The sequence below is a fragment of the Dermochelys coriacea genome, chromosome 1, assembly GCF_009764565.3.
Source record: "Dermochelys coriacea isolate rDerCor1 chromosome 1, rDerCor1.pri.v4, whole genome shotgun sequence".
In the NCBI taxonomy this organism is placed as follows: domain Eukaryota; kingdom Metazoa; phylum Chordata; order Testudines; family Dermochelyidae; genus Dermochelys; species Dermochelys coriacea.
Window position 1 is genome coordinate 19,419,215 of NC_050068.2, and position 26,415 is coordinate 19,445,629.

Consider the following 26,415-nt stretch of genomic DNA (forward strand, 5'->3'; position numbering starts at 1 on the left):
TTCTTGACAGTGAAATCAATTAGAATGTGGAATAGTCTCCCCCAAAGGAAGTGGAGAAATCTAGAATCACTTTGCACATTTAAAACAAATCTACTAATAATAAATACTCTGAGGAATAACACTGCACTTGAAAGGGAGAGCGGGAGAGGAAAGAACTAGATGACCTACTAGAAACTGGAGCAGAAAAAGGCCTGAGATTCTGTAATTAACTACCCATACAGCCGTCACGAACTTGGGCTTCATTCCAGCTCAAGCTCCGAGTTAGACTATCTGAGTCACTGCACTAAGTAATATGGTCACCGTGTAGTTCTCTTTTTTATGGTGCTCTCTACTGCTACAAAATTTAATTGGCATTATTAAAAATTTGATTTTTGTTTTGGCAATATTGTGCCAAGCAGATTGGATAATTCATTTCAAGGGAAGTAAGTAGATGGCTTTTTAGTGGCATTCTACGCTTGGGTGCACCATGGAGATGTCTCCCTGTAATTCCATAATGATGAGCAATGAGTCTGCTTTGTCACAAAGCACCAGCAGTTAAATTTGTGTGCATATAATGAGAAAGCATTGGCATTCTGCTCGCTTGTGTGTGCTCATGGCACTTCATATATCTTGCAGTATCTGTTAGGAAAACATCTGACCAAAACCAAACTAAATTTAAGATGAAAAGAAATTTTCTATCTCTTTTTCATGATTCCTGATGATCAGAAAAGCATTGATTTGCAACTGAATATTGATTGTTCCTTAGACTTGCAAGTGAAGTTTACGGCACTGATTTTCAATATTTTCAGTTAATCTGATCCACTGGACAACATGTTATTAGTCGTGTGCTTTTACACAGAACCTGCTTCTCCCCAGCCTTGCACCTGGTGTTAATCATTTACTACCACTACACTTGGGCACTCACCTTACACAGATGTAAACAACAGTGATAGGCAGTGCAGAAACAGGCCTATTGTGTATAGAGAATGATTTACATAAGGAACCTTATTATGCTACCTTTTTGGAGTGTTGAGTAAAGAGAGACCTTAGGACTATAAGCATCAGGTTAAGAATACCTTACTGCACATTCAAAGACTGTCAGTGGACTCAAACTTTGATCCATCCAGTGTAAAGAAGGTAAGTATAATTCCATTCAAGCATAAATTAAAGTTGCATGATTAAGCAATTAAATTAGGAAGAAATTAAGTTACGCACACAAGGCTAGGTTAATAGGCATGACAGGAACATGACAAGTACCGGGCTCCTGGAGTCAGGGAATCAGGTCAGATTCTCATCTCTCAGCTTTCATTTAAAACATTTGTATTTTTAGACTTCATGGGTGTGATCAAAAGGCTTAAGGGTTTAAGCCAATTTTTAACTATTAGAGATCAGGGTCAGAAATATGTGTGTGTGTGGGTGTTGTTATCCCACATCTCCCTAGTGTAGGGTTCTTACACCTTCCTCTGAAACATGTGGTATTAGCCACTGTCTGAGACAGGCTAATGCACTAGATGGATCTTGGGTTTGAACTTGATCTTGGGTGGAAACTGCTATGTTCCTGAAAGTTTCCAAACATGGCCTGAGAATAAATGATGCAGTGACACTTGCCTGAGTCGGCAGCCTGAAACAACAGCACTGAGAAATATGACCTGCACTATTCATCCCAATGAGGTAGTAACTCTGAAGTCCACTGCTCTGGAGGGCCTCCCACCAAAACCAAACTAATTAGTGGCTATTTTAAATACCTTGACTTAAATACTACTCTACGTACCATGCATTTTCTTTTCAATCAGTGGCACAGATTTCATTAGATGCAGTTGAGAATATGAGCCAATTAATATTAAGTTAATTTATCTGTGCATACCACAGCCTTTGGTTTAATTCAGGATATGAGGTAGCAAGCTATAAAATTTGCACGAACATATAGTTAAATTTAGCTCAAACTTCCTTAGGTGCGGTTTAGGAGAAGAGGCAGCTAACTAGGATGATAACTGAGCTGTGAATTTAGGTGTTCTAAATATGGCCAGCAAATTTTCAATATAATTGTATGTTATAATTAATCTTCAGCTCCCCATATAAAGATATATTTTATTAAATGACTTTAATGAACTCTCTCTCTGTCATACGCAGAGTAGTAAGCAATATTGAAAAATGCTACACATCTGTATCTTATAGAAAAACAGGTTAATAATATAGTGTACGATCTGAGCAACAGTACGACATCCTGCAATTAACCATCATGTGATTAAACTGCTGCAGAAACTGTAAAGACTAGATAAGAATGCATATATATATCTATAAGGGTGCAGAAATGATTTGAGTTCCACACTGAAGTTGGCCTCTGACTGTTTAATCTTACAAGCTGCCTGTATGCAGAATAGTTCTTCCCTATGTGGATCAAGTCCATTCTGTTGTGTTTTTTTTGCATTTCTTTCAACTTCCCCACATACTCATATGTTGAATTTTGTTTCATATCATTTATGCTTTCCCCTGTTCCATGCATTAATACAATGGAGCCCTATTTGGATTGAAAACCTTCCCTGAGAACAGTTCTTTTCAAATAACAATAATAAACAAGTTTCCATTTTTTTTAAATGCATGAAAATATTTCTATTGGTCTTATGTTCAGTAAGAGCCTGTATTTTCAAAACATTCATTTGGGCCCAAATTTGACCTGACAGTATCCCTTTAAGGTTCACAGAACTATTTCATTATTAACATGAGTCTCTTTTAGTCATGCCGATTCCCTAGAGATGTCAGAGGTGTACATTGAAACGGAAGACTCAGGTCTTCCTTTACTTTCAGCTGCAAGCTTGGCCAAGCAGAATGTATTATTAAATGATTGTACAACTGTGTAAAGTGCTTTGAGATACCCTGGAATGATAAGAGACTAGGCATTGAAATTGTTGTGGCTGACTGCTATTCCATCACCCACATTTCATTTCATTACTTCAGCAAAACAACAGGCTAGAGTGTTGATGTCAGCAGTCTCTCTAATCCTTGCCAAAGCAATGAGAGAGCCCAAAGGAGCAGGGCAAGGGAGGAGAGGTGGAAGCAAGAGGCAATGAATGGGCTCAGGACAAAGCTTAGAGTTACTCAGAGCCAGAGTCCTAGAGTCAACTTCACCACTGGCTTACACCAGCTAGTTAGAACATTAGTCAGAAATCCCAGTGCAGCCAAGATCTCTGCTCTGCACTTTGCTTCTTATTATCTCCATCCACTCTTTCAGGCTTCTGTCAAAGCACTGATATTTGAAAAGTCAATCAGTGAGAGGTTTCCCTAGCAAGTTTAACTTCTGTGAAAAGCCTGGGTTATTTGTTTTTTGTTGTTTATTTTTATTATTATTTTTTTCAATCAGTGGACCCGTCACACTGCACACACAGCGTGCACATGCGGATAAATGGAAAACAGAGAAACGCTGCTAAGTTTCTGCCAAAAACAGCATCGTGATGTCATTAACGGAGAAACAGGCAACCACTACAGTTTACATAGTCTTGCTGGAACAGCTATGACATTACAGTAAATTATGAAGCCCAATTCCCATCTGTCACCAGGCTACCCCTGAAGGCCTCAGGACAGCCCTACAATTGACCGCTCAGTTCCTCAGTTAACTCGAAGAAGAGCCTTTTACAAGTCCAATAACAACAGTCCTCCTTAGGATCTGGTTATTAATTTCAAGTTTTAATTTAAATTTAAATTTAAAATAAACACACAAATCTTCCCTCCAGCTGGGCAGAGCCCCAAACTCCCCTGGTGTCTCAGGGCTTTCCTGCTTTAGCCATTTACTCCAGCCCTTTCTAGTTGGCGCGACTGCTCTGGTCCCGGCTCTTCCCTGCAGGAGCCTCTCTCAATCATTGCAGTTTCTCTAGACAGAGCCTCCTGAGCTTCTCCCATTCTCTGTAGTTTCCTGCTACCCTGGATGAGGGAACAGCTGAACTCTCTCAGGTGTGCCTCTGCAGTACATCAAGTTTGTCTAGGCCCAGGCCCCCGGCCCATGGAGGGGTAAGCAACCTTGTTAACACCATCCTACTCTTGCTTTTTCCTCACACTGGCAGCATTGCTTGATGTTGATGCTCTTGATGTTGATATCAGACATAGAGGAAGAGGGCTTCATTCAACATCATGATTGCCAAGAGAGGAGAAAAAAGTAACCTACTTTACAGTTCTACAAAAGGGATTTTGGTCACTGATTTTCCCCTTTGGCCTCCTAACATGGTTAATTTGGACATAAAAATGTCGGACAAATACCTGTATAATGAGGACAGAGGTGGAATATGCTGGGGTCATACAATTAGGCTCAGATTCAGGAAATCACATGAGAACATGCTTAAATCCACCCACGGAGATTCCTATTCAGGACAGCACTTAGGTATGTAATTGATTTAAAGCACACATTTAAGTCCCGTTGACATATATGGAACTTAGGCATGTTTTTAAGTGCTATCCTTGATGCTTTCCTGAAGCAGGGTGTTCTTCTACCTTTTAAAATAAAGTAATTTGAGTAAATTTAATGCTTCTTAGAAAGGTACCTTTGTTTATTCACAGGCCATGTTCACCATAGGCTACAGTAAGGGCAGGCTTCCCAACATTGCCTCAACAATGTGTCTAAAGCCTGCCCTAGAAGACCACACTTCTACATGGGAAGGAGTAGTTTAGTTGCAGTGTTGAATGGCCTTTTTGCTGAGACTTGCAGATAGATTGCAAATGAGGCCAACTATATTATTTAAAGGGACACTGTTAACTTGAAGAAAAAAAATCACACTTCCACCTGAAGAGTTTCTATCTAATATTGTCAAAAGTAACCCCTTAAAAAACCTGTTATTAGAATGGACTCAATAATATTTTTATCTCTGTTTCTGTGCATTTGACATCGCTTTGTGGTTCCTCAATTTCACTCTTGGTTTTGATAATGCATACCTTTTCCCAGGCCTTGCGGAAAGGAGTTCACCAACAGCAGGGCTGAAACGGAAGAAGCAACAGGCAGGTGTGTGCCCAGAGAGAACGTAGCTGACCTGAGCTTCTTTTGAATTGTTGCACTTAGGGCTAGAGCTAGGTGACATTTGTCAGCCTAAACTTAAAAGAAAAAAAAAAGCAGACTTGGATCAACTGAAACATTTTGCAAATTTGTGTCAAATTTGCCAAATTTTTTCAGTTGAAAAAAATGCAGAGGGCTAACATTTGCACAGGGCTAACAAAAAGACTATTGTAGACATCAAGGGTGGAGCAGAAAAATCCTGAAGATAATTCCAGGACATACTATTTTAAAGAGGGCTTCTAGCAGGGCAGCTGACCTCTGAGAGTACATCTACACAGCATGTGGCAGCCCACGGCAGTGAATCTCAGAGCCCAGGTCAACAGATTTGGGCTTGCGCTACTGTGCTAAAAAAATAGCTGTGTAGATGGTGGGGCTCAGGTTGGAGCTTGGCCTCTAAAGCCCACCCCCTTCCCTGAGCTACAATGTCTACACAGCTATTTTTAGTGTGGTAGCACGAGTCCCACAAGCCAAAGTCTGTTGACCTGGGCTCTGAACTTTGCTGCCACGGGCTCCCACTCACTTTGTAGTCTTCTAGTAATTCTAGAGGGGTAGCTAAATGTCAATGGAATATGAATGTCTGCTGAAAAACTATACCACACGACTTTTAGAGTAGGTTTTATGCCAATTAGCAATGCAGGTGTAGGAACAAAGGGTTTGTAAGAACGATGCCCGTACATTATTTGCAGATGCTCACTCAAAAGCTACATCAAAGCACATTGCAATCATTCTGAAGTCAGCATACTTAAAGCAAAATAGTGACTCATAAAACAATTCTGAAAACATACCTCAACTCATTAAAATACATGTGAATTAGTTAACATGCAGAACCATTTCCTATTCAACGCTCTTTTCCTAAGTAGAATGGGTGTTTGTTGTCTGGAAATTTTGTATCTCTAGCTATACAAATATAGGGAGTGAAGAGCCATGCATTGCCTCTGCAGAAGTGGTAATATTCTCATTGACATCATAATTGCATTGAGGAAAGTACATGGCTCTGTGTGTTTTCAGATGTTTCCACCTAACCTGATCTAGTTAAGCATTTATATTACACACCCATCAAGGTGCAATCTGAGCTCCTAAATATTTACTTTACTCACCAATGTGTTTGATCACTCTAAGAAGGTGGTAGAAGGGGAGAGGCATGTAACCCCTTGTCACTTTCACTTCATGTTCCTGTGTACTGAGCAAGTGAAAACCATGTGCTAGTGAGGAAGAGGGCAGGTGAGTGGGTGTTTGGGTGGGGCACTGAGAGGCCCATGACCCTTCACCAGCATGGACTAGGATGCCTGCTACATCTTTTAAAAAAGCTAAACATGCTCGTAATTAGTCTCTGGTAGTTTCTGGCCAGGAGTTTTGTGGCACAGATACTGAAGGTTCTGGTTGCATGCGACTCCTTATTATGAAGTCAATGCTATTAGTCCATCACTCTCAGGAGAAACTACTTAGAGGCTCTCTTTGATCATTATTATATTTACAAATGAAAACAACAGTTCTAGGTTTCAATAATACGTCCTATGAGGCTGAGCACCTGAGAAGATGGGAGGAAGCAACACAGACTGATTAACAGGTTCAGAGGCATTATGCCTTAGAACAATGCCTTCATCTGCTCCTAGGTTAAGTTTTCTAAAGAAAATAGCCAGAGCCTCGCGAACCAGCTGAGCGGCAGCGAACCAGCGGAGCAGCGGGGACAGCAGAGCAGCTCACAGCAGGAGTTTGCCTGGGACTGGTAAGTATCCGAGTGTGTGTGTTTGCTTGCTGAGGAAGTATCCGAGCGTGTGTTTGCTGGGAGGGCAGGGAGAGAGCCTGAGTGAGTGTCTGATTGGCTGCTAGCCTGCAGGGGGCGGGCATTAGGGTGTCTGTGTGTTTGCGTCAGGGAAGCCTGGCTGTTTGAAAATAGCCAGAGCCTCGCGAACCAGCTGAGCGGCAGCGAACCAGCGGGGACAGCAGAGCAGCTCACAGCAGGAGTTTGCCTGGGAGTTCGCCTGGAGTGAGCCCAGTGAGGCTTACATCTTGCCAACGTCTCTGAGGAAGCTCATAGTAGGTAGGTGATATGGAAGGGGGGGGTTCAGCTATTGTGACCTGCACTGGATGTGCCATATTTGTCTTTCTTCCACAGGACAGAAGCGACTTTGTCTGTACAAAGTGCAAGCTGGTCTCCATATTGGAAGAGAAGATTGAAGGTCTGGAGCAACAGGTAACGACCCTGCGTTGTATACGAGAGACTGAGGATTTTCTGGACCAAACTCAGGATAGCCTTCTAGGGGCACAAAGCTCTAAAGATATAGAGCAGGTTGCACAGAGGAGCCAAGAGGCCAGTGAAGAAGCTTGGCAACATGTGACCTCCAGAAGAGGTAAGCGGAATGTCCGGGTTCCAGTAACACAGACACAGGTAACTAACCGCTTTCATGTTCTCTCCACAGGTACCATTGCGGAGAGTGGACCAGATGATATGTCTGGGGGGAGAAAGCAGAAGGAGACCCCGCTGGTTGGGAGGCATGAGATGCGATGTCCTGAGGTTGGGGGTTCCACGACCACCACTCCCAAGAGGAGAAGGCGGGTGGTGGTGGTCGGGGACTCTCTCCTCCGGGGGACTGAGTCATCTATCTGCCGCCCTGACCGGGAAAACCGAGAAGTCTGCTGCTTGCCAGGGGCTAAGATTCGTGATGTGACGGAGAGACTGCCGAGACTCATCAAGCCCTCGGATCGCTACCCCTTCCTGCTTCTCCACGTGGGCACCAATGATACTGCCAAGAATGACCTTGAGCGGATCACTGCGGACTACGTGGCTCTGGGAAGAAGGATAAAGGAGTTGGAGGCGCAAGTGGTGTTCTCGTCCATCCTCCCCGTGGAAGGAAAAGGCCTGGGTAGGGACCGTCGAATCGTGGAGGTCAACGAATGGCTACGCAGGTGGTGTCGGAGAGAAGGCTTTGGATTCTTTGACCATGGGATGGTGTTCCATGAAGGAGGAGTGCTGGGCAGAGACGGGCTCCATCTTACGAAGAGAGGGAAGAACATCTTTGCCAGCAGGCTGGCTAACCTAGTGAGGAGGGCTTTAAACTAGGTTCACCGGGGGAAGGAGACCAAAGCCCTGAGGTAAGTGGGAAAGCGGGATACCGGGAGGAAGCACAGGCAGGAATGTCTGAGAGGGGAGGGCTCCTGCCTCATACTGGGAATGAGGGGCGATCAACAGGTTATCTCAAGTGCTTATATACAAATGCACAAAGCCTTGGAAACAAGCAGGGAGAACTGGAGGTCCTGGTGATGTCAAGGAATTATGACGTGATTGGAATAACAGAGACTTGGTGGGATAACTCACATGACTGGAGTACAGTCATGGATGGTTATAAACTGTTCAGGAAGGACAGGCAGGGCAGAAAAGGTGGGGGAGTAGCACTGTATGTAAGGGAGCAGTATGACTGCTCAGAGCTCCGGTACGAAACTGTGGAAAAACCTGAGTGTCTCTGGATTAAGTTTAGAAGTGTGTGCAACAAGAGTGATGTCATGGTGGGAGTCTGCTATAGACCACCGGACCAGGGGGATGAGGTGGATGAGGCTTTCTTCCGGCAACTCACGGAAGCTACTAGATCGCATGCCCTGATTCTCATGGGTGACTTTAATTTTCCTGATATCTGCTGGGAGAGCAATACAGCGGTGCATAGACAATCCAGGAAGTTTTTGGAAAGCGTAGGGGACAATTTCCTGGTGCAAGTGCTAGGGGAGCCAACTAGGGGGAGCGCTTTTCTTGACCTGCTGCTCACAAACCGGGTAGAATTAGTGGGGGAAGCAAAAGTGGATGGGAATCTGGGAGGCAGTGACCATGAGTTGGTTGAGTTCAGGATCCTGACGCAGGGAAGAAAGGTAAGCAGCAGGATACGGACCCTGGACTTCAGGAAAGCAGACTTTGACTCCCTCAGGGAACAGATGGCCAGGATCCCCTGGGGGACTAACATGAAAGGGAAGGGAGTCCAGGAGAGCTGGCTGTATTTCAAGGAATCCCTGTTGAGGTTACAGGGACAAACCATCCCGATGAGTCGAAAGAATAGTAAATATGGCAGGCGACCAGCTTGGCTTAATGGTGAAATCCTAGCGGATCTTAAACATAAAAAAGAAGCTTACAAGAAGTGGAAGGTTGGACATATGACCAGGGAAGAGTATAAAAATATTGCTCGGGCATGTAGGAAAGATATCAGGAGGGCCAAATCGCACCTGGAGCTGCAGCTAGCAAGAGATGTCAAGAGTAACAAGAAGGGTTTCTTCAGGTATGTTGGCAACAAGAAGAAAGCCAAGGAAAGTGTGGGCCCCTTACTGAATGAGGGAGGCAAGCTAGTGACAGAGGATGTGGAAAAAGCTAATGTACTCAATGCTTTTTTTGCTTCTGTTTTCACTAACAAGGTCAGCTCCCAGACTGCTGTGCTGGGCAACACAAAATGGGGAAGAGATGGCCAGCCCTCTGTAGAGATAGAGGTGGTTAGGGACTATTTAGAAAAGCTGGACGTGCACAAGTCCATGGGGCCGGACGAATTGCATCCGAGAGTGCTGAAGGAATTGGCGGCTGTGATTGCAGAGCCCTTGGCCATTATCTTTGAAAACTTGTGGCGAACGGGGGAAGTCCCGGATGACTGGAAAAAGGCTAATGTAGTGCCCATCTTTAAAAAAGGGAAGAAGGAGGATCCTGGGAACTACAGGCCAGTCAGCCTCACCTCAGTCCCTGGAAAAATCATGGAGCAGGTCCTCAAAGAATCAATCCTGAAGCACTTAGAGGAGAGGAAAGTGATCAGGAACAGTCAGCATGGATTCACCAAGGGAAGGTCATGCCTGACTAATCTAATCGCCTTTTATGATGAGATTACTGGTTCTGTGGATGAAGGGAAAGCAGTGGATGTATTGTTTCTTGACTTTAGCAAAGCTTTTGACACGGTCTCCCACAGCATTCTTGTCAGCAAGTTAAGGAAGTATGGGCTGGATGAATGCACTATAAGGTGGGTAGAAAGCTGGCTAGATTGTCGGGCTCAACGGGTAGTGATCAATGGCTCCATGTCTAGTTGGCAGCCGGTGTCAAGTGGAGTGCCCCAGGGGTCGGTCCTGGGGCCCGTTTTGTTCAATATCTTCATAAATGATCTGGAGGATGGTGTGGATTGCACTCTCAGCAAATTTGCGGATGATACTAAACTGGGAGGAGTGGTAGATACGCTGGAGGGGAGGGATAGGATACAGAAGGACCTAGACAAATTGGAGGATTGGGCCAAAAGAAATCTAATGAGGTTCAACAAGGATAAGTGCAGGACCCTGCACTTATGATGGAAGAATCCAATGCACCGCTACAGACTAGGGACCGAATGGCTCGGCAGCAGTTCTGCGGAAAAGGACCTAGGGGTGACAGTGGACGAGAAGCTGGATATGAGTCAGCAGTGTGCCCTTGTTGCCAAGAAGGCCAATGGCATTTTGGGATGTATAAGTAGGGGCATAGCGAGCAGATCGAGGGACGTGATCGTTCCCCTCTATTCGACACTGGTGAGGCCTCATCTGGAGTACTGTGTCCAGTTTTGGGCCCCACACTACAGGAAGGATGTGGATAAATTGGAAAGAGTACAACGAAGGGCAACGAAAATGATTAGGGGTCTAGAGCACATGACTTATGAGGAGAGGCTGAGGGAGCTGGGATTGTTTAGTCTGCAGAAGAGAAGAATGAGGGGGGATTTGATAGCTGCTTTCAACTACCTGAAAGGGGGTTTCAAAGAGGATGGCTCTAGACTGTTCTCAATGGTAGCAGATGACAGAACGAGGAGTAATGGTCTCAAGTTGCAATGGGGGAGGTTTAGATTGGATATTAGGAAAAACTTTTTCACTAAGAGGGTGGTGAAACACTGGAATGCGTTACCTAGGGAGGTGGTAGAATCTCCTTCCTTAGAGGTTTTTAAGGTCAGGCTTGACAAAGCCCTGGCTGGGATGATTTAACTGGGACTTGGTCCTGCTTTGAGCAGGGGGTTGGACTAGATGACCTTCTGGGGTCCCTTCCAACCCTGATATTCTATGATTCTATGATTCTAAGTAACTTGCTGAAGGAGACATCAAGAAACAGTAAGAGAGCCAGGAGTCAGACCTTCAACCTGATCACCCCATTAACTGGATGCATACATCTCCCACTGAAGTGAATACGGACTCAGCAGTCACCCCTCTTTCTTAGTTCCTTGCTCAAACCTTCTGATCATATCCCCTTTACATCACTGCATGGAGAAGAAACATTTTGCTCTAAGGATAAAAATTAAAAACAGAGGTGCTCTTTATTCTAATATAAAAAAACATAAATTGTCTTTATCAAGCAAATCACCTGTCTAAATTCCATTGAAAAACCTAATCCTTCCTTCAAAGACAAGTGATTATCTCTCAACTATGATGAGAGATTGGGAAAATTGTTTGTTTCTGGACATTTCAAAGAGGTAAACCATCTAGAAAATCATGATTTAGTTCTGCGTGTACTCTATTCAAGTTTCCCGGAAGCTTAGAAAATGTAACATTCAGTTCTCATACTGAACAAATTTCATGTAAACAAGTTATTTCTAATACCAATAGGTGTCCAATAATTGCCTTGCACTGAGACAACAAAACATAATTTTGTTCTGGGAAAAAACATAATGTATTTGTTGGAGTGTTATTGATGGCTTGTTCTATTTATATACCAAAATTCACGTGTAAATTACTGTGGAAGAACATACTTTGCAATGATAACATTTCAGTGATTGTATCTAAAATATCCACTACTGTTTGAGGTGAGATAAGCCTAAATCAAAACCTCACATTAAAGTGTCCCCAAATTTGGAATCTGGATCCATATTCAAGCTTTTTATTCAGGCTCATGTCTAAAATATTCCTAGTCACCCACCTTGTCTTTCTGATACTATACTTGTAGCAGATTAGGCACCCACATAGAGGCAGGAAGATTGCTCCTAGACACAATGGTTTCCAGTTCCTGGGGAGTACAACCACAAGAGTCTCCTTTTTCTATGACAGCAGTCAGAATACAAACTGATGCTTCAATTTATTGCAAGATTTAGTACTCATTCTAAGGACAGCTTTCAGAGTAGCAGCCGTGTTAGTCTGTAGTCGCATAAAGAAAAAGAGTACTTGTGGCACCTTAGAGACTAACAAATTTATTTGAGCATAAGCTTTGAGCTACTGCTCACTTCATCAGATGCATTCGGTGGAAAATACAGTGGGGAGATTTATATACACACAGAGAGAACATGAAACAATGGGTTTTATCATACACACTGTAAGGAGAGTGATAACTTAAGACGAGCCATCACCAGCGGAGGGGTGGACGGGGGAGGAAAACCTTTCATGGTGATAAGCAAGGTGGGCCATTTCCAGCAGTTAACAAGAACATCTGAGGAACAGTGGGGGGTGGGATGGGGGGGAGAAATAACATGGGGAAATACTTTTACTTTGGAAAACCTTTCATGGTGACAAGCAAGATGGGCTATTTCCAGCCGTTAACAAGAACGTCTAAGGAACAGTGGGGGGTGGGGTGGAGGGGAGAAATAACATGGGGAAATAGTTTTACTTTATGTAATGACCCATTCACTCCCAGTCTCTATTCAAGCCTAAGTTAATTGTATCCACTTTGCAAATTAATTCGAATTCAGCAGTCTCTTGCTGGAGTCTGTTTTTGAAGTTTTTTTGTTGAAGGACAGCCACTCTCAGGTCTGTAATCGAGTGACCGGAGAGACTGAAGTGTTCTCTGACTGGTTTTTGAATGTTATAATTCTTAACGAATGATTTGTGTCCATTTATTCTTTTATGTAGAGACTGTCCAGTTTGACCAATGTACATGGTAGAGGGGCACTGCTGGCACATGATGACATATATCACATTGGCAGATGCGCAGGTGAACGAGCCTCTGATAGTGTGGCTGATGTGATTAGGCCCTATGATGTTGTCCCCTGAATAGATATGTGGACACAGTTGGCAACGGGCTTTGTTGCAAGGATAGGTTTCTGGGTTAGTGGATCTGTTGTGTGGTGTGTGTTGCTGGTGAGTATTTGCTTCAGGTTGGGGGGCTGTCTGTAAGCAAGGACTGGCCTGTTTCCCAAGATCTGTGAGAGTGATGGGTTGTCCTTCAGGATAGGTTGTAGATCCCTGACGATGCGTTGGAGAGGTTTTAGTTGGGGGCTGAATGTGATGGCTAGTGGCGTTCTGTTATTTTCTTCGTTGGGCCTGTCCTGGAGTAGGTGACTACTGGATACTCTTCTGGCTCTGTCAATCTGTTTCTTCACTTCAGCAGGTGGGTATTGTAGTTGTCGGAATGCATGATAGAGATCTTGTAGGTGTTTGTCTCTGTGTGAGGGATTGGAGCAAATGCGGTTATATCGTGGAGCTTGGCTGTCGACAATGGATCGTGTGGTGTGATCTGGATGAAAGCTAGAGGCATGTAGGTAGAAATAGCGGTCAGTAGGTTTCCGATATAGGGTGGTGTTTATGTGACCATCGCTTATTAGCACCGTAGTGTCCAGGAAGTGGATCTCTTGTGTAGACTGGTCCAGGCTGAGGTTGATGGTGGGATGGAAATTGTTGAAATCATGGTGGAATTCCTCATGGGTCCAGATGATGAAGGTGTCATCAGTGTAGTGCAAGTAGAGTAGGGGCATTAGGGGACGAGAGCTGAGGAAGCACTGTTCTAAGTCAGCCATAAAAATGTTGGCATACTGTGGGGCCATGCGGGTACCCATCGCAGTGCCGCTGATTTGAAGGTATACATTGTCCCCAAATGTGAAAGTTATGGGTGAGGACAAAGTCACAAAGTTCAGCCACCAGGTTAGCCGTGACATTGTCGGGGATACTGTTCCTGACGGCTTATAGTCCATCTTTGTGTGGAATGTTGGTGTAGAGGGCTTCTACATCCATAGTGACTAGGATGGTGTTTTTAGGAAGATCACCGATGGATTGTAGTTTCCTCAGGAAGTCAGTGGTGTCTCGAAGATAGCTGGGAGTGCTTGTAGCGTAGGGCCTGAGGAGGGAGTCTACATAGCCAGACAATCTTGCTGCCAGGATGCCAATGCCTGAGATGATGGGGCGTCCAGGATTTCCAGGTTTATGGATCTTGGGTAGCAGACAGAATACCCCAGGTCGGGGTTCCAGGGGTGTGTCTGTGCGGATTTGTTCTTGTGCTTTTTCAGGGAGTTTCTTGAGCAAATGCTGTAGTTTCTTTTGGTAACCCTCAGTGGGATCAGAGGGTAATGGCTTGTAGAAAGTGGTGTTGGAGAGCTGCCTAGTAGCCTCTTGTTCATATTCCGACCTGTTCATGATGACGACAGCACCCCCTTGTCAGCCTTTTTGATTATGATGTCAGTGTTGTTTCTGAGGCTGTGGATGGCATTGTGTTCTGCACGGCTGAGGTTATGGGGCAAGTGATGCTGCTTTTCCACAATTTCAGCCCGTGCACGTCATTCTAAGGACAGTGCTCAGAGTTCTCAGCACAGTATTACACAGGTAGCCACTCCCAGTAGCTAGGAGAAAAACAGACCTGGAAGGTCGTTGCAGAGCAGAGAAAAGTCCCTGGAGCTAGAGTATGGGGGAGAAGTCTGACTGAGAAAGGGAACAAAGATGTTTAGTTTAGTGTCAGTACCTACACCACCTTCACTAAATCTCCTACACCTGGCCCTTGTGGGCAGATTCACTTTGTTTAATTTGTTTTCGACCTCTTTTCTACTTAGTAATTCATCCCACGTGTAATCCTACACATTTTAATGTTCAACACTTCCATTATCCTTCACTAAACACCTATTGCTAGTCTCTTAATACCAAATTTGGAAGAAGGGGGAAAAAGTACTGTATCTGACACACACACACGGTCACGTGCAATTCTTACTCACTTGCATTAGTGTAACCGTATGTGTGTGTGTGTGTTATAGGTCCCCCTTAGTGCTTGATTTGCAGAGAACAAGTCAATGTGACAAAATTAAATTGACCTAAGTTACATCAACATACAGCCACTGCAGTAATTAAATCAATTTTGCATGTTCACACTATGCTCCTTGTGTCAGTGGTGTGTGTGGGGCATTGTGGGATGGCTTCTGAAGACAGCAACAGTTGATGTAAGCAACGCAGTGTCTACATTGACACTGTCGACCTAATTACATTGACTTAGTGCTATGCCTCTCGCGGAGGTGGAGTTATTAAGTTGGTGTCGTGGGTGAATTACATCGGTGGCAGCTACATTTTAGTGTAGACACTTACAGAGTTAGGTTGATATAAGCTGCCTTACATCAACCTAACACTGTAGTGTAGACCAGGACCAAGTCTGTTACAGACCCGGCTAGAGAGCCCTGGCTCTGTAGCTTGTGCTTTTAGCTGTGGACAGCCCCCGTTCAATCCCAGGTGCAGTGACCAAAATGGTGGGCATCCTATTACAGCACTTACTGAGGCAAACTGTCTCACAAGCTAATCACGAAAATGCTCACCCAAGACAGCCAGGGTTGCATAACTGGGCCTAAGAGAGAAATGTGAATTTGTTTGGCTAACTTATGACTAACAACCCACTGAGAATAGGATTTTCAACCGTGTTCAAAATATTGGCCTAAATCTGCTCTTATTGAAGTCAACAGTCCAGCTCCCATTGACTGTAACAGGAGAAGAGTTAGGCCAATGCAGAGAACTTTTGAAAATCCCATCCAAAATGTGCTTTAAAAACCCACAGATTGATGTGGGGTATAAATAGGGTAATGGACTAACATAAAGAGAAGAAAAAAATTATGCTGAATATTAGGAAAAGCTTCCTGACTATGGGCTAGATCCACAAAGGGACTTCAGGCACAGCATCGCCCTTCAGCACCTAACGCTGAGGTGCTTTGCCACCCGGTGAAATATACAGCCCTAGGTGCCTTGTAAAATGCATGGGGAGAGAGAGGCATCTAAGAATGGGATCCACAAAAGCCAGCATGTTGAACAGGAAGCTGCCGAAGCTAGCCAATAGGAAATGCTGAGGAGAGGGGTGAAAGGCTTTGTGGTATGTTCTCTGTGGAAAGCAGAGACGCATCAGGTCAAAAAACCTCCTTCTCCTATAAACTATCCTGTACAAGTCTCTGATATTACAAAAAGAGTAAGTAAATAAGGCAGGGCGCATTAGATTACCTTTTGTTTTCAACTTGTGAATTTTCCCTTTGCTAGAGGGAGGTTTATCCTGTTTTTTTTGTAACTTTAAAGTTTTGCCTAGAGGGGAATCCTCTGTGTTTTGAATCTGATTACCCTGTAAAGTATTTACCATCCTGATTTTACAGAGGTGATTCTTTTACCTTTTCTTTAAATAAAATCCTTCTTTTAAGAACCTGATTGATTTTTCCATTGTTCCAAGACCCAGGGGTTTGGGTCTTTGATCATTTTGTAACCAAATTGGCTAGGATATTATTCAGTCATCTTCATTATGTCTGACTTGGCTGTCTAGGTAGGAGCCCCAGGCTGGATTGTTTTAAGGGAGATGTGTTTTTGGCTTCTGGGTAATCAGTAGTAACCAGTTGTAGAAGCCGTTTTGTTGCTGGCTTGGTGAATGTAAGTACAAGAATAACCACCAATTTTGGGGATTGTCTGTTGCTGTTTGTCCTGATTGAGCAATCTCAGTGTGGCCGCGCTGGGACCGTGGTCACACTAGTGGATAATGGATTTTGTTTTTTAAAGTGAATTTGAGTTGAAAAGCACTGACAACATAGGGCTCCAATAGAAATAGAAAATAACTATTTGCACATTATAAGGGCATACTCCATCTTATGCTTTCAGATACTTGAACAATTTGATGGAAACAGGCAAACTTCATGAATATTAGAAACTCAAAGTAAGCTGTTGTAAAACTCTTTTCAAAAGAGTTACAAGATCTGTCATAAAAAATACCTCCAGCCCACATTCAAGAAAGAATATATGATTGGGGTTGGAGCGGGGAGGGATGCAAGAAAGATGCTATTTTTATCTGCTAAAAGACTGGCTGCAATTACTGCAGTTAAGAGTAAAGCAGATTATAGTCTAGTTTCTTTTCACTTCTGTGATATTTCCATCCTCCAGTGTTGATGATTCTCAGTGCAAATCTTACAAGCATCAACTACTGTATGCCTTACATTTAGAAAGGGAAAATTTATTTTATTAAGTTTAAAGCCTACAGTAGGTGAAGTTTCTAAGCGCTAAATAGGCAACTTGGCAAATATGATGTTACTCGTTATTACTAACATACTACCCTTCTATCGGAATAATGGGGAAGTTCAGGCCTCAGTACGCTCAGAAGAAGGGTTCAAAGATGACTTTTAAATCACCTTTGTGCTCCCCAATTCTGGGGGCCCTCTAACTCCATTTCCAGTACATGTCATAAACTAGAGCAACCTTGGGGATCCTCTATTTTATGTTAGCTGCCAATGACCCCAAGGGGCTGTTTTGATTGTCAGAGATGGCTGAGGCATAGGGACATCCTGGCTGTGTTACCTTACCATTGGCCATGCCCCCTATGCCTGAGGGTAGAGGGAGGCAGTGTCTGAGCCATTATGGCAGCTCGATACAACCTGGGGAGTTTTCTACATAGTAGTTAGTTAAGCCAGTTTTAGCAGTGCTTTATATTTTGCTGTATCAGTGCAAAGAAGCCATAATGGACCAGAGGGAGTGACTATTTACTTTGTTATTAAAACCAGTACAATAATGACTATCAAAGCCAAAATTGGAAGGAGCAGAGATGTGTGAATAGTAATATTATTATTATAACAATTAAATGCATCGAACTAACAGTGTTAATAGAAAGCTCAGCCAATAACTTCAAGGTTTATTCCTGTGTGATGAAATTACACTTGCTATTTATATCACCATATGTAATCACTTCATATTACCTAGGGCTTAGCATCATTAATTGGATTTATATTATTCCCATTATTAATGTCATTTAGGATTAAGATGAATTTTTGCCCCACATAAAATATTTTAATGTTTCATACACTGCTTGTACCTAAATAGGTTTTTTTAAAGAAGAGAAAAACAGATTTTAGCACAGACTAACAAACGAAAATAAATTTCCAAAAGGTTGAACAGCCTGATTCTGTAATTATGCAATTTCCTAAATGTTGCAACAAGTAATGGAATGAATGGCTGGGAGATTAATGTTACATTGATGGCAAAGCTAGAAGAACATTGTAGGAAATTATGGGATAATTAAATTCTCACCAGAATCTGGTAAGGACCATTAGTAACATGAATGAATTATTCCCGCAAGGTTTTGACAATATACAGGAAACGGACATTTTAAGAAGTGATCTGACTGACGATACAGTACCTGTTAAAAATTCACAAGGTTCCAGAAGAATTGTTATTTCAAATGAAAAATTTTGCTTTCACTTTGCAGGAGGTCATATCGATTATGTCACTTGCATACAGAAATAATGTACATAGAGCCTGATTCTGATCCTGGGTATGTTGGTGTAAATCTGGAAAAATTCTATTTAAGTCAACGCAGTTGTTCTTAATTTGCGCTGAGATCAGAATCTGGTCCACACAGAGAAGACAGAAAGTGCTATTTGCAAGAGTGATTTTCTTTTCTTAAGAATTTTGCAAAAGAAATATTATGTGCATTATGATAGCACCTGGATTTCCCACTGAAACTGGGACTCCATTATGCTAGGTTCTGGACATGCCCATAACAAAACACACTCCCTCTCTGAAGAGCTTACAGTCTACATGGACAAGACAGATGAAGAATGGGAGAAAGGAAGTGTTATGATTCCAGTTTCCATTGATGGGAACTGTTGCAACAGCAAGACTAAGAAATGGGATTTTCAAAAACGTGCCATGTTGGCCCAACTCTGCTTCTATTGAGACGTCTATGGGTAGTTTTATGCTGATGGTTTGAAAATCCCATCCTTGTGGATTGCTAAAGCCCCTTACTTATGTAGTGTGTCCCATTTAAGTCCTTTGGACTATCTGCACAAGTAAGACTGGTAGTAATAGGAGCTGTAATGTTTCACCTAATGCTGTAAATGTGAAAAATGTCTCAGTGGAAAAATATAATTGGAGTGTATGAATATTGTATTATTTTATATGATTTACACTCTTTCTACAACTCTTGCCATCCAGAATATTAGACTAACCACTACTTAGCATTCTTCAAATGTCATATTACATCAACTTAGACATGGCAGACATGCTTCTAGAACAGTGAGATTCTTCTGTATTAATATGCCAATTGAAGGGGAATTTAAACAAAAAATGTTTTAACCAGTTAGAATCATCCCTTCTGGAAATATTTGCTAGTGAACAAACAAGTTCACAAATTACATTCTGGGCTGGCTGACACTTTGTGCTTACTGTGGTACAAGTCTCTGTTCAATGTCTGTCACAACCATTAAAGTATTAACTTAGAACATAAATTTTACTTCTTCAATTGATACTTTCAACTTGCTATTAGTTTTTAACAACTTTTGAAGTAAGGGGGATTCATCTCTCTCTCTCTCTGTACGTCATTAAACAAACATACGTCTCAATGAATTTTGAAAGTGTTCCTTTCCCAAGCCAATATTTAACTAATCCCATCAATAACAAGAATGCTATTTCTTTTCTTATTATCTTCCTGTTAGGAGGCAATGTCTATTAGTACTATAGTACAAGAGGATATTAATTATTTAGCAGTTCATGTCATACTTTACAACTTTTCACCATACTCCAAACCTGAGTTAAAACAATCTCCTTCTCTTTCTTGTGTTGCCATAATATGCTCAATTTTAAAACAGCCATAGCAATTTCATTTAAGTCTTTGACAACAGAGATATTCTGGCATCTTTTAATATGTTTCTTTTTACATACCCCTTTTGCATCAATCCACACCAGGTTTCGCATTAAACTTCACAGTCTTCAAACGTGCACGCTCCTTTCTTTCAACCCTGAAGAAAATTGAAGAAAAATAAATCATTGCATCAGGATTATATTTTTGTATTTATATAGTAACTTTCACCCAAGGATCTCAAAGCACTCTCTAGACACTAAGTCTTACAGCACCCCGTAAAATAAGTAATCATTATTATTCCTGTTTTATAAATGGGTAAACTAAGAACACAAAGTGTCAAGTGGCTTCCCAAAGTCACACAACAATTCAGTGGCAGATATGTGACTAGATCCCAGGAGTCCGACTCCTAGTACCCTCTTTTAATCATTGAAACAATGTAGCTTCCCAAAACAAATAGATGTTGGGTATAATTTTCAAAAGTATCTAAGTCCTATTTTCAAAAGTGAGTTAGGCACTTATATGTCTAAATCCCACTGACTGTCAATTAGACTAAGGGCCAGATTTTCAGTGGGAGTTGCAGGTGCAAATTACCTTAAAAAAATCTGGCCCTAACTGCCAAAGTTATTTTTGAAAATGGGATGTAAACTCCTAATCACTTGAATGCTTTTGAAAATTTTACCCTGGAAAATAATATCAATATCCTTAGGCATGAATTTACTGTTTTCAAAACTAGTTGAAATGTAGCTTAAAATTCTCATCTGAAATATGTAGGGATGCTGTATCTTAAGTTATACACCTTTTCAAGTGCAGAGAAGTTTTGTTTGGGGCCTTTAAATTACTTTATACATGTATAGGCTCACCTCAAATGGTATTTCTGTGGAGACTTTGGAGGCAGGACAGAGATGGACATAGCCACTCAAACAACATTACAAATTGGACTTGCATATACCTTCTAAAACATTGTCCTCCACAAACATGATTAAGCACAAGCTGATAAGGGATGTGAAAAATGCACTTTTTCTCCTGTTTGATTCAGCGTTGGCTAAAGTATTGATTACTGAAAACAAATATCAGGGGGTATGTGGGATTTGATACTCTGGGATGGCTGTGGATATGGTACGATGGCTAAGCATGGCATAGGCCCTGACACTGAGGGGTGCTTCAGCACTCCCGGAAAAAAATGGCTGTGTGCTAAGCATCCACAGGCAACCCCCCCATCAGCGCCTCCGCCTCTCTCCCAGTGCCTCCCACTTGCCGCAGATCAGCTATTCTGCGGCATGCAGGAGGTGCAGGGGAGGGAGGGGGGAAGAAACGAGGGCAGGGTGTGCTAGGGGAGGGGGCAGAACGAACAGGGTGGGAAGAGGCGAGGAGGGCGGGGAAGAAGCAGGGTGAGGTCCTGGGGGAAAGAGGTGGAGTGGGGCGGGACCTGGATTGGAGCTGGGGAGACCATCCCCTGGCACATTGGAAAGTTGGCACCTATGAAGCAAGGCATTGGCGATGCAGATATTAGAATACTATACACAGGTTTGGTTTAAAAAGGATGCTGAAAAACTGGAGAGGGTAAAGAAAAATGCCACCCAAAAATGGTTTGAACGACTGGAGAAAATGCCTTACAGCAAGAGCTCAATGTATTTAGTTATCAAAAAGGAGACTGAGAGATGACTTGATTACAGTGTTTAAGTACCTTCACAGGGAGAAATAACCAGTTACTAAAGGGCTCTTAATCTAGCAGAAAAAGGAATAAATCTCCCCTCATAGTTGGAAGCTGAAGTCAAATAAATTCAAATAGGAAATTTAGGCACATATTTTTAACGGTGAATTTGATTAACCACTGGAACAAACTACACAAAGTGGTGGATTCTCCATCTCTTGATACCTTCATATCAAGACTAGATGCCTTTTTGGAAGTTATGCTTTAGCCAAACACAAGTTACTGTAAACCCAGTAAGGGTTTAACTGGGTGAAATTTTAGTGGCCTGTGATAGGTCAGACAAGACGATCCAATGGCCCCCCTTGGCCCTAAACTCTGAGTCTATGCCCTTGTTTTCTATCATTGAGTGGACTAACAATATTTTTAAAGGAAGTGTGATTAAAATTTAAAATGCATTAACATAATGAAATGCACACAGCATATGGTATAATATGAAAGCTATACCATATGAATCTCTAGGAATTTGGAAAGTGCGTAATTAAATATGCATTACTATAAGCATCTGATGTATTATATAGTGCACTCTTGAGTACTACAAGTACAGAATGCTTAAATAATGGGAAATTCAAAATAATCTAAAACAAGAGAGAGAGAGAGATAGAAATAAAGGTAAACAAAACAAAAAAAAATGCAGAAAAGAAATCCAAAGGAAGCAGGAAAAAAGGGAGGAGTCCGACAATCCTTCCTCATCTTCATTGATATAGGCATTATTGTAAAAGATATTTATCAGCCTTGCAAAATCATCAGAAGAATTTACTAGTTGAGGGACACAAATGTGATCACCTGTTTAATTTTATCTGTTCAAAATTCTTAATTACTCTAGTATATCTGGTGAGTACAATATCACAAAGCTAGCCTACAAGTCTACCCTCCTCTGACCTATACTGGACAGTGAATAGTTGGGAATTAAGTGAGGAATGTCAGATAAATCAGATTGGTCTAAATATTCCTTTCTCCCCCCACTTATCTAGTGCAGTTTCTCATGTAAGAAGCTGGATTAGGTACACACAGATCATCTAGTTCCTGAGACTAAATACAGAGCTCTGCTAGTTTTGAGTAGCAATGGTATTGGCTGATTTTTAAAAAAATATGAAGTCTTATCTTTTCATAGTTCAAAAATAATACAACATGCTCCCTTCTATCTGAGCGGGCTTTTATTTTTCTTAGTGAAAAATACTGAAATGCAGGTTACTATAGTTACAGTTGAATTTGGGAATAAATGTTTCTCTGTAAATGTAGAATGGAAACATCTGAAATGCGTCCTTCAAATTCAATCTGTGATATTAAAGCCAAAGAAACAGCCTTAAATTTTAAAGTAACATTTGAAGTCCCATGACAGAATGGGTAAAAAATGAAGACTTGAGGCTGTGTAATCTCCTAATAGGAAGGATGTCTGCTGAGAAAATAATTAGCTCAAAGCTGAACGCAGTTTTCTAATTATCAATCTGTGTTAAGATTAATTCTCATTCCTATCTTTCCTAACCTTCTAAAGTAGTTGCTTTGAATTTTATTTCTGATTCATTGCACAGAGAAACTTGAAAATGAGCCACAAAACCAGATCTGGTTTATGTAATACCTCAGAATGACTCTAGCAATCATGCAGACATCATGCTGCTAGTTGTAGGCAATGGAGACAAAATATATGCCACAATCTACATTGCCTTGAAAGGTATATAAATAATAAATGTAGTGAATTGCCAATAGTCCAGGCACATTCACTAAGAACATTTATAAATGCTTATATTGCCTGTGGAAAACTGAGTGTTTCATAAGCTAATGATATATTATAAGTAATGAAAATAGTGGTGCTTAAAGATAAAGTTGCCCAACACTTTCCATTATAAGACTCTATCACTTTGCCAATGTTAACCTTTCAGCCTGAAATTTCTCATTCCAGGTGTCTACCTCAGGACAATTTTATTTTTTTAAGTTTCAATTGTTAACAATTCTTACAGGCATTTGGGTGAGAAACTTGTTCCTCCATGTTTTGGACGGGTTAACCAAAATTGGGCAGAGGGGTTGCCCTGGTGTAAGGGATGTGCCCTTTGTTTTTCCTGTACAAATCTGCACACATTTCTCTGAAGTCTCTGAAGAATTGCACCTTGCATGTACTCAGTAGAGACTTGTTAGAGTTTGGCAGCTAAATTCTCCAAAGACTGCATCTACACTGAGAGCAGAGACTGTGCTCGCAATCCAATCTCTGATAGCGCCCAGGCTGCATGGAGGAGGGGGGAACCATCCTGACACGAATGCAGAGGGGTGAGGAGCAGGGTTTGGTTTAAGAGCTACAGGTGTGTGTGGGAGGGGCAGGAGCAGGAACTCTGGGGAGAGGGTGGGAGAGAACTTGGACTGCGGGGGAGGGGTTATGAGTCATAATGGGGGGGAGGCAGGAGTAGATGGGAGGGGGAGGGCAGGAGCCATGGAAGGAAGGGGAAGGATAGGAGCAGTGGAAAAGGAAAATGGACAGGAGTTTGGGGAGAATAGGATCAGAAGGGGATAGGGAGAGGCCTGGGGAGAGAGCCAGAGGGTCTGTAACTATTAAAGCACACTCTCCTACTGAACCTGAAATTGAACCCATTATTCCCAAGTCTCAAGATTCCTTTGCGATGAAACTCACTGGCAAAGTGTGTGTGTGCATTCACCTCTAGTGGCAGAGCCGCACAGAAGATACTTTGTGCTTTCTGCTGCTACCAGTTACATACTCCATTAGCTCAGGCGGCAGAAGTTTGTGCAGTGGATCTAAAGATCTCATCCCGATGATGACACACGTGGGAGGTCAGCATGGTTCCACATGATGGAATTTCTGTTTTTTCAATTTTTAGTTTTTAAAAAAAAGTTACACCCCACAAATTAATTATAAGAATGTTAAATTTGCAAAAACAAGTACTCAGAAGTGAAAAATCAGGCCCTATATTTCTTAGATTGGGCATCCAAAATTAAACGCCACTGACAGTTTTGGCTTTAATCTCTTTGCCTCTATTCTTCTTGCGTAAAATGCAGATAATAATTTCAGTTCATCTCACGGGGTGCTGTGAAGGAAGATAAATTCATTAATGTTTCTAAAGGTACTAAGAAGAGCCCATGCAGAAATTAATAATTCTTTATTCAGTGCCGGATTAGGATGGTGTGCCATAATAGTGCACCAAATGATAAGGGTTCAAAGAAATATTGAGTAACTACCAGTGCAACAAGCACCATCTAATCCTGTGTACTGAATGAGTAGGAGAGTTGTAGAAAAATGGCATCAGGTCATGTAATTAAAGACTGTATCATAATTAGGGCTCCGTGTTCGTCATGGAGGTCGCAGAAGTCACGGATTCTGTGATTTCCTGTGACCTCCGTGACTTCTGCAGTGGCCAGTGTGCCTGACCCCAGGGCCAGCTGCTCTAGGTGAACCCGGGAGAGCCACACCAGCTGCTGCTGGAGCCGGTCTGCAGCCAGTCGCTCGGGTGGCTCTGCAGGCAGCCGGCCCAGCCACTGCTCTGGCGGTCCTGGGCAGCTGGACCCGGGGATCGCCTGAGCAGCAGCCAATGCTGCTGGCCTTGCAGGTGGTGGGAGCAGCCACAGCTCGGCTGCTCCCAGCAGTGGTCCTGGGGTGGCTGCTGGTCCTCTGGACCTTCCCCCCACTGGGCAGTGGCCAAAGTGGCCGCTGACCCCTTGGGGCTACCCCTGGCAGCAGCCAGAGCAGCTGCGGGCCCCCCAGGGTTCTCTCCTCCCCGGCAGCTGGTGCTGCAGGCTCCCCCCAGCCACAGCTGGTGCCCCAGGCTCCTCCCCCTGCAGCACGCCCCCGCTTCCCAAGATTCAGTCAGCGGTTTATGGTATATGTCATGGACAGGTCATGGGCCGTGATTTTTATTTCTTGCCCATGACTTGTCCGTGACTTTTGCTAAAATACCAATGATTAAATCGTAACCTTAATCATAATGTATACACACAAAGAGGCAGAATTAAGGTTTTATTCACAACCTTAATTTTGGCATTTCCTAACTTGTGAGTGCTTGATATTGCAACTTTAATGTCCTTTTAACTTTTTTATGTGATAAATTTATATATATCATAGAATCATAGAATCATAGAATATCAGGGTTGGAAGGGACCCCAGAAGGTCATCTAGTCCAACCCCCTGCTCAAAGCAGGACCAAGTCCCAGTTAAATCATCCTAGCCAGGGCTTTGTCAAGCCTGACCTTAAAAACCTCTAAGGAAGGAGATTCTACCACCTCCCTAGGTAACGCATTCCAGTGTTTCACCACCCTCTTAGTGAAAAAGTTTTTCCTAATATCCAATCTAAACCTCCCCCATTGCAACTTGAGACCATTACTCCTCGTTCTGTCATCTGCTACCATTGAGAACAGTCTAGAGCCATCCTCTTTGAAACCCCCTTTCAGGTAGTGAAAGCAGCTATCAAATCCCCCCTCATTCTTCTCTTCTGCAGACTAAACAATCCCAGCTCCCTCAGCCTCTCCTCATAAGTCATGTGCTCTAGACCCCTAATCATTTTTGTTGCCCTTCGCTGTACTCTTTCCAATTTATCCACATCCTTCTTGTAGTGTGGGGCCCAAAACTGGACACAGTACTCCAGATGAGGCCTCACCAGTGTCGAATAGAGGGGAACGATCACGTCCCTCGATCTGCTCGCTATGCCCCTACTTATACATCCCAAAATGCCATTGGCCTTCTTGGCAACAAGGGCACACTGCTGACTCATATCCAGCTTCTCGTCCACTGTCACCCCTAGGTCCTTTTCCGCAGAACTGCTGCCGAGCCATTCGGTCCCTAGTCTGTAGCGGTGCATTGGATTCTTCCATCCTAAGTGCAGGACCCTGCACTTATCCTTATTGAACCTCATTAGATTTCTTTTGGCCCAATCTTCCAATTTGTATATGTATGTAAAGCCTTTTTATTTGCAAATACCATTGAAAATCAGTGTTTTGTGCCTCTCTTGCAAAGGCTGACAT

At 42.7% G+C, this 26,415-nt stretch overlaps 1 protein-coding gene across 1 annotated transcript in view; it reads right to left on the minus strand.

The window, feature by feature from the left end:
* The window catches only part of DLG2 (discs large MAGUK scaffold protein 2), a 1,500,569-nt gene that overhangs the window by 40,977 nt on the left and 1,433,177 nt on the right, over nucleotides 1-26,415 (minus strand). The window contains 2 exon segments of the mRNA XM_043504108.1: nucleotides 19,829-19,843; nucleotides 19,845-19,905. Of these exon segments, the coding sequence (XP_043360043.1) occupies nucleotides 19,829-19,843; nucleotides 19,845-19,905 (76 nt within the window).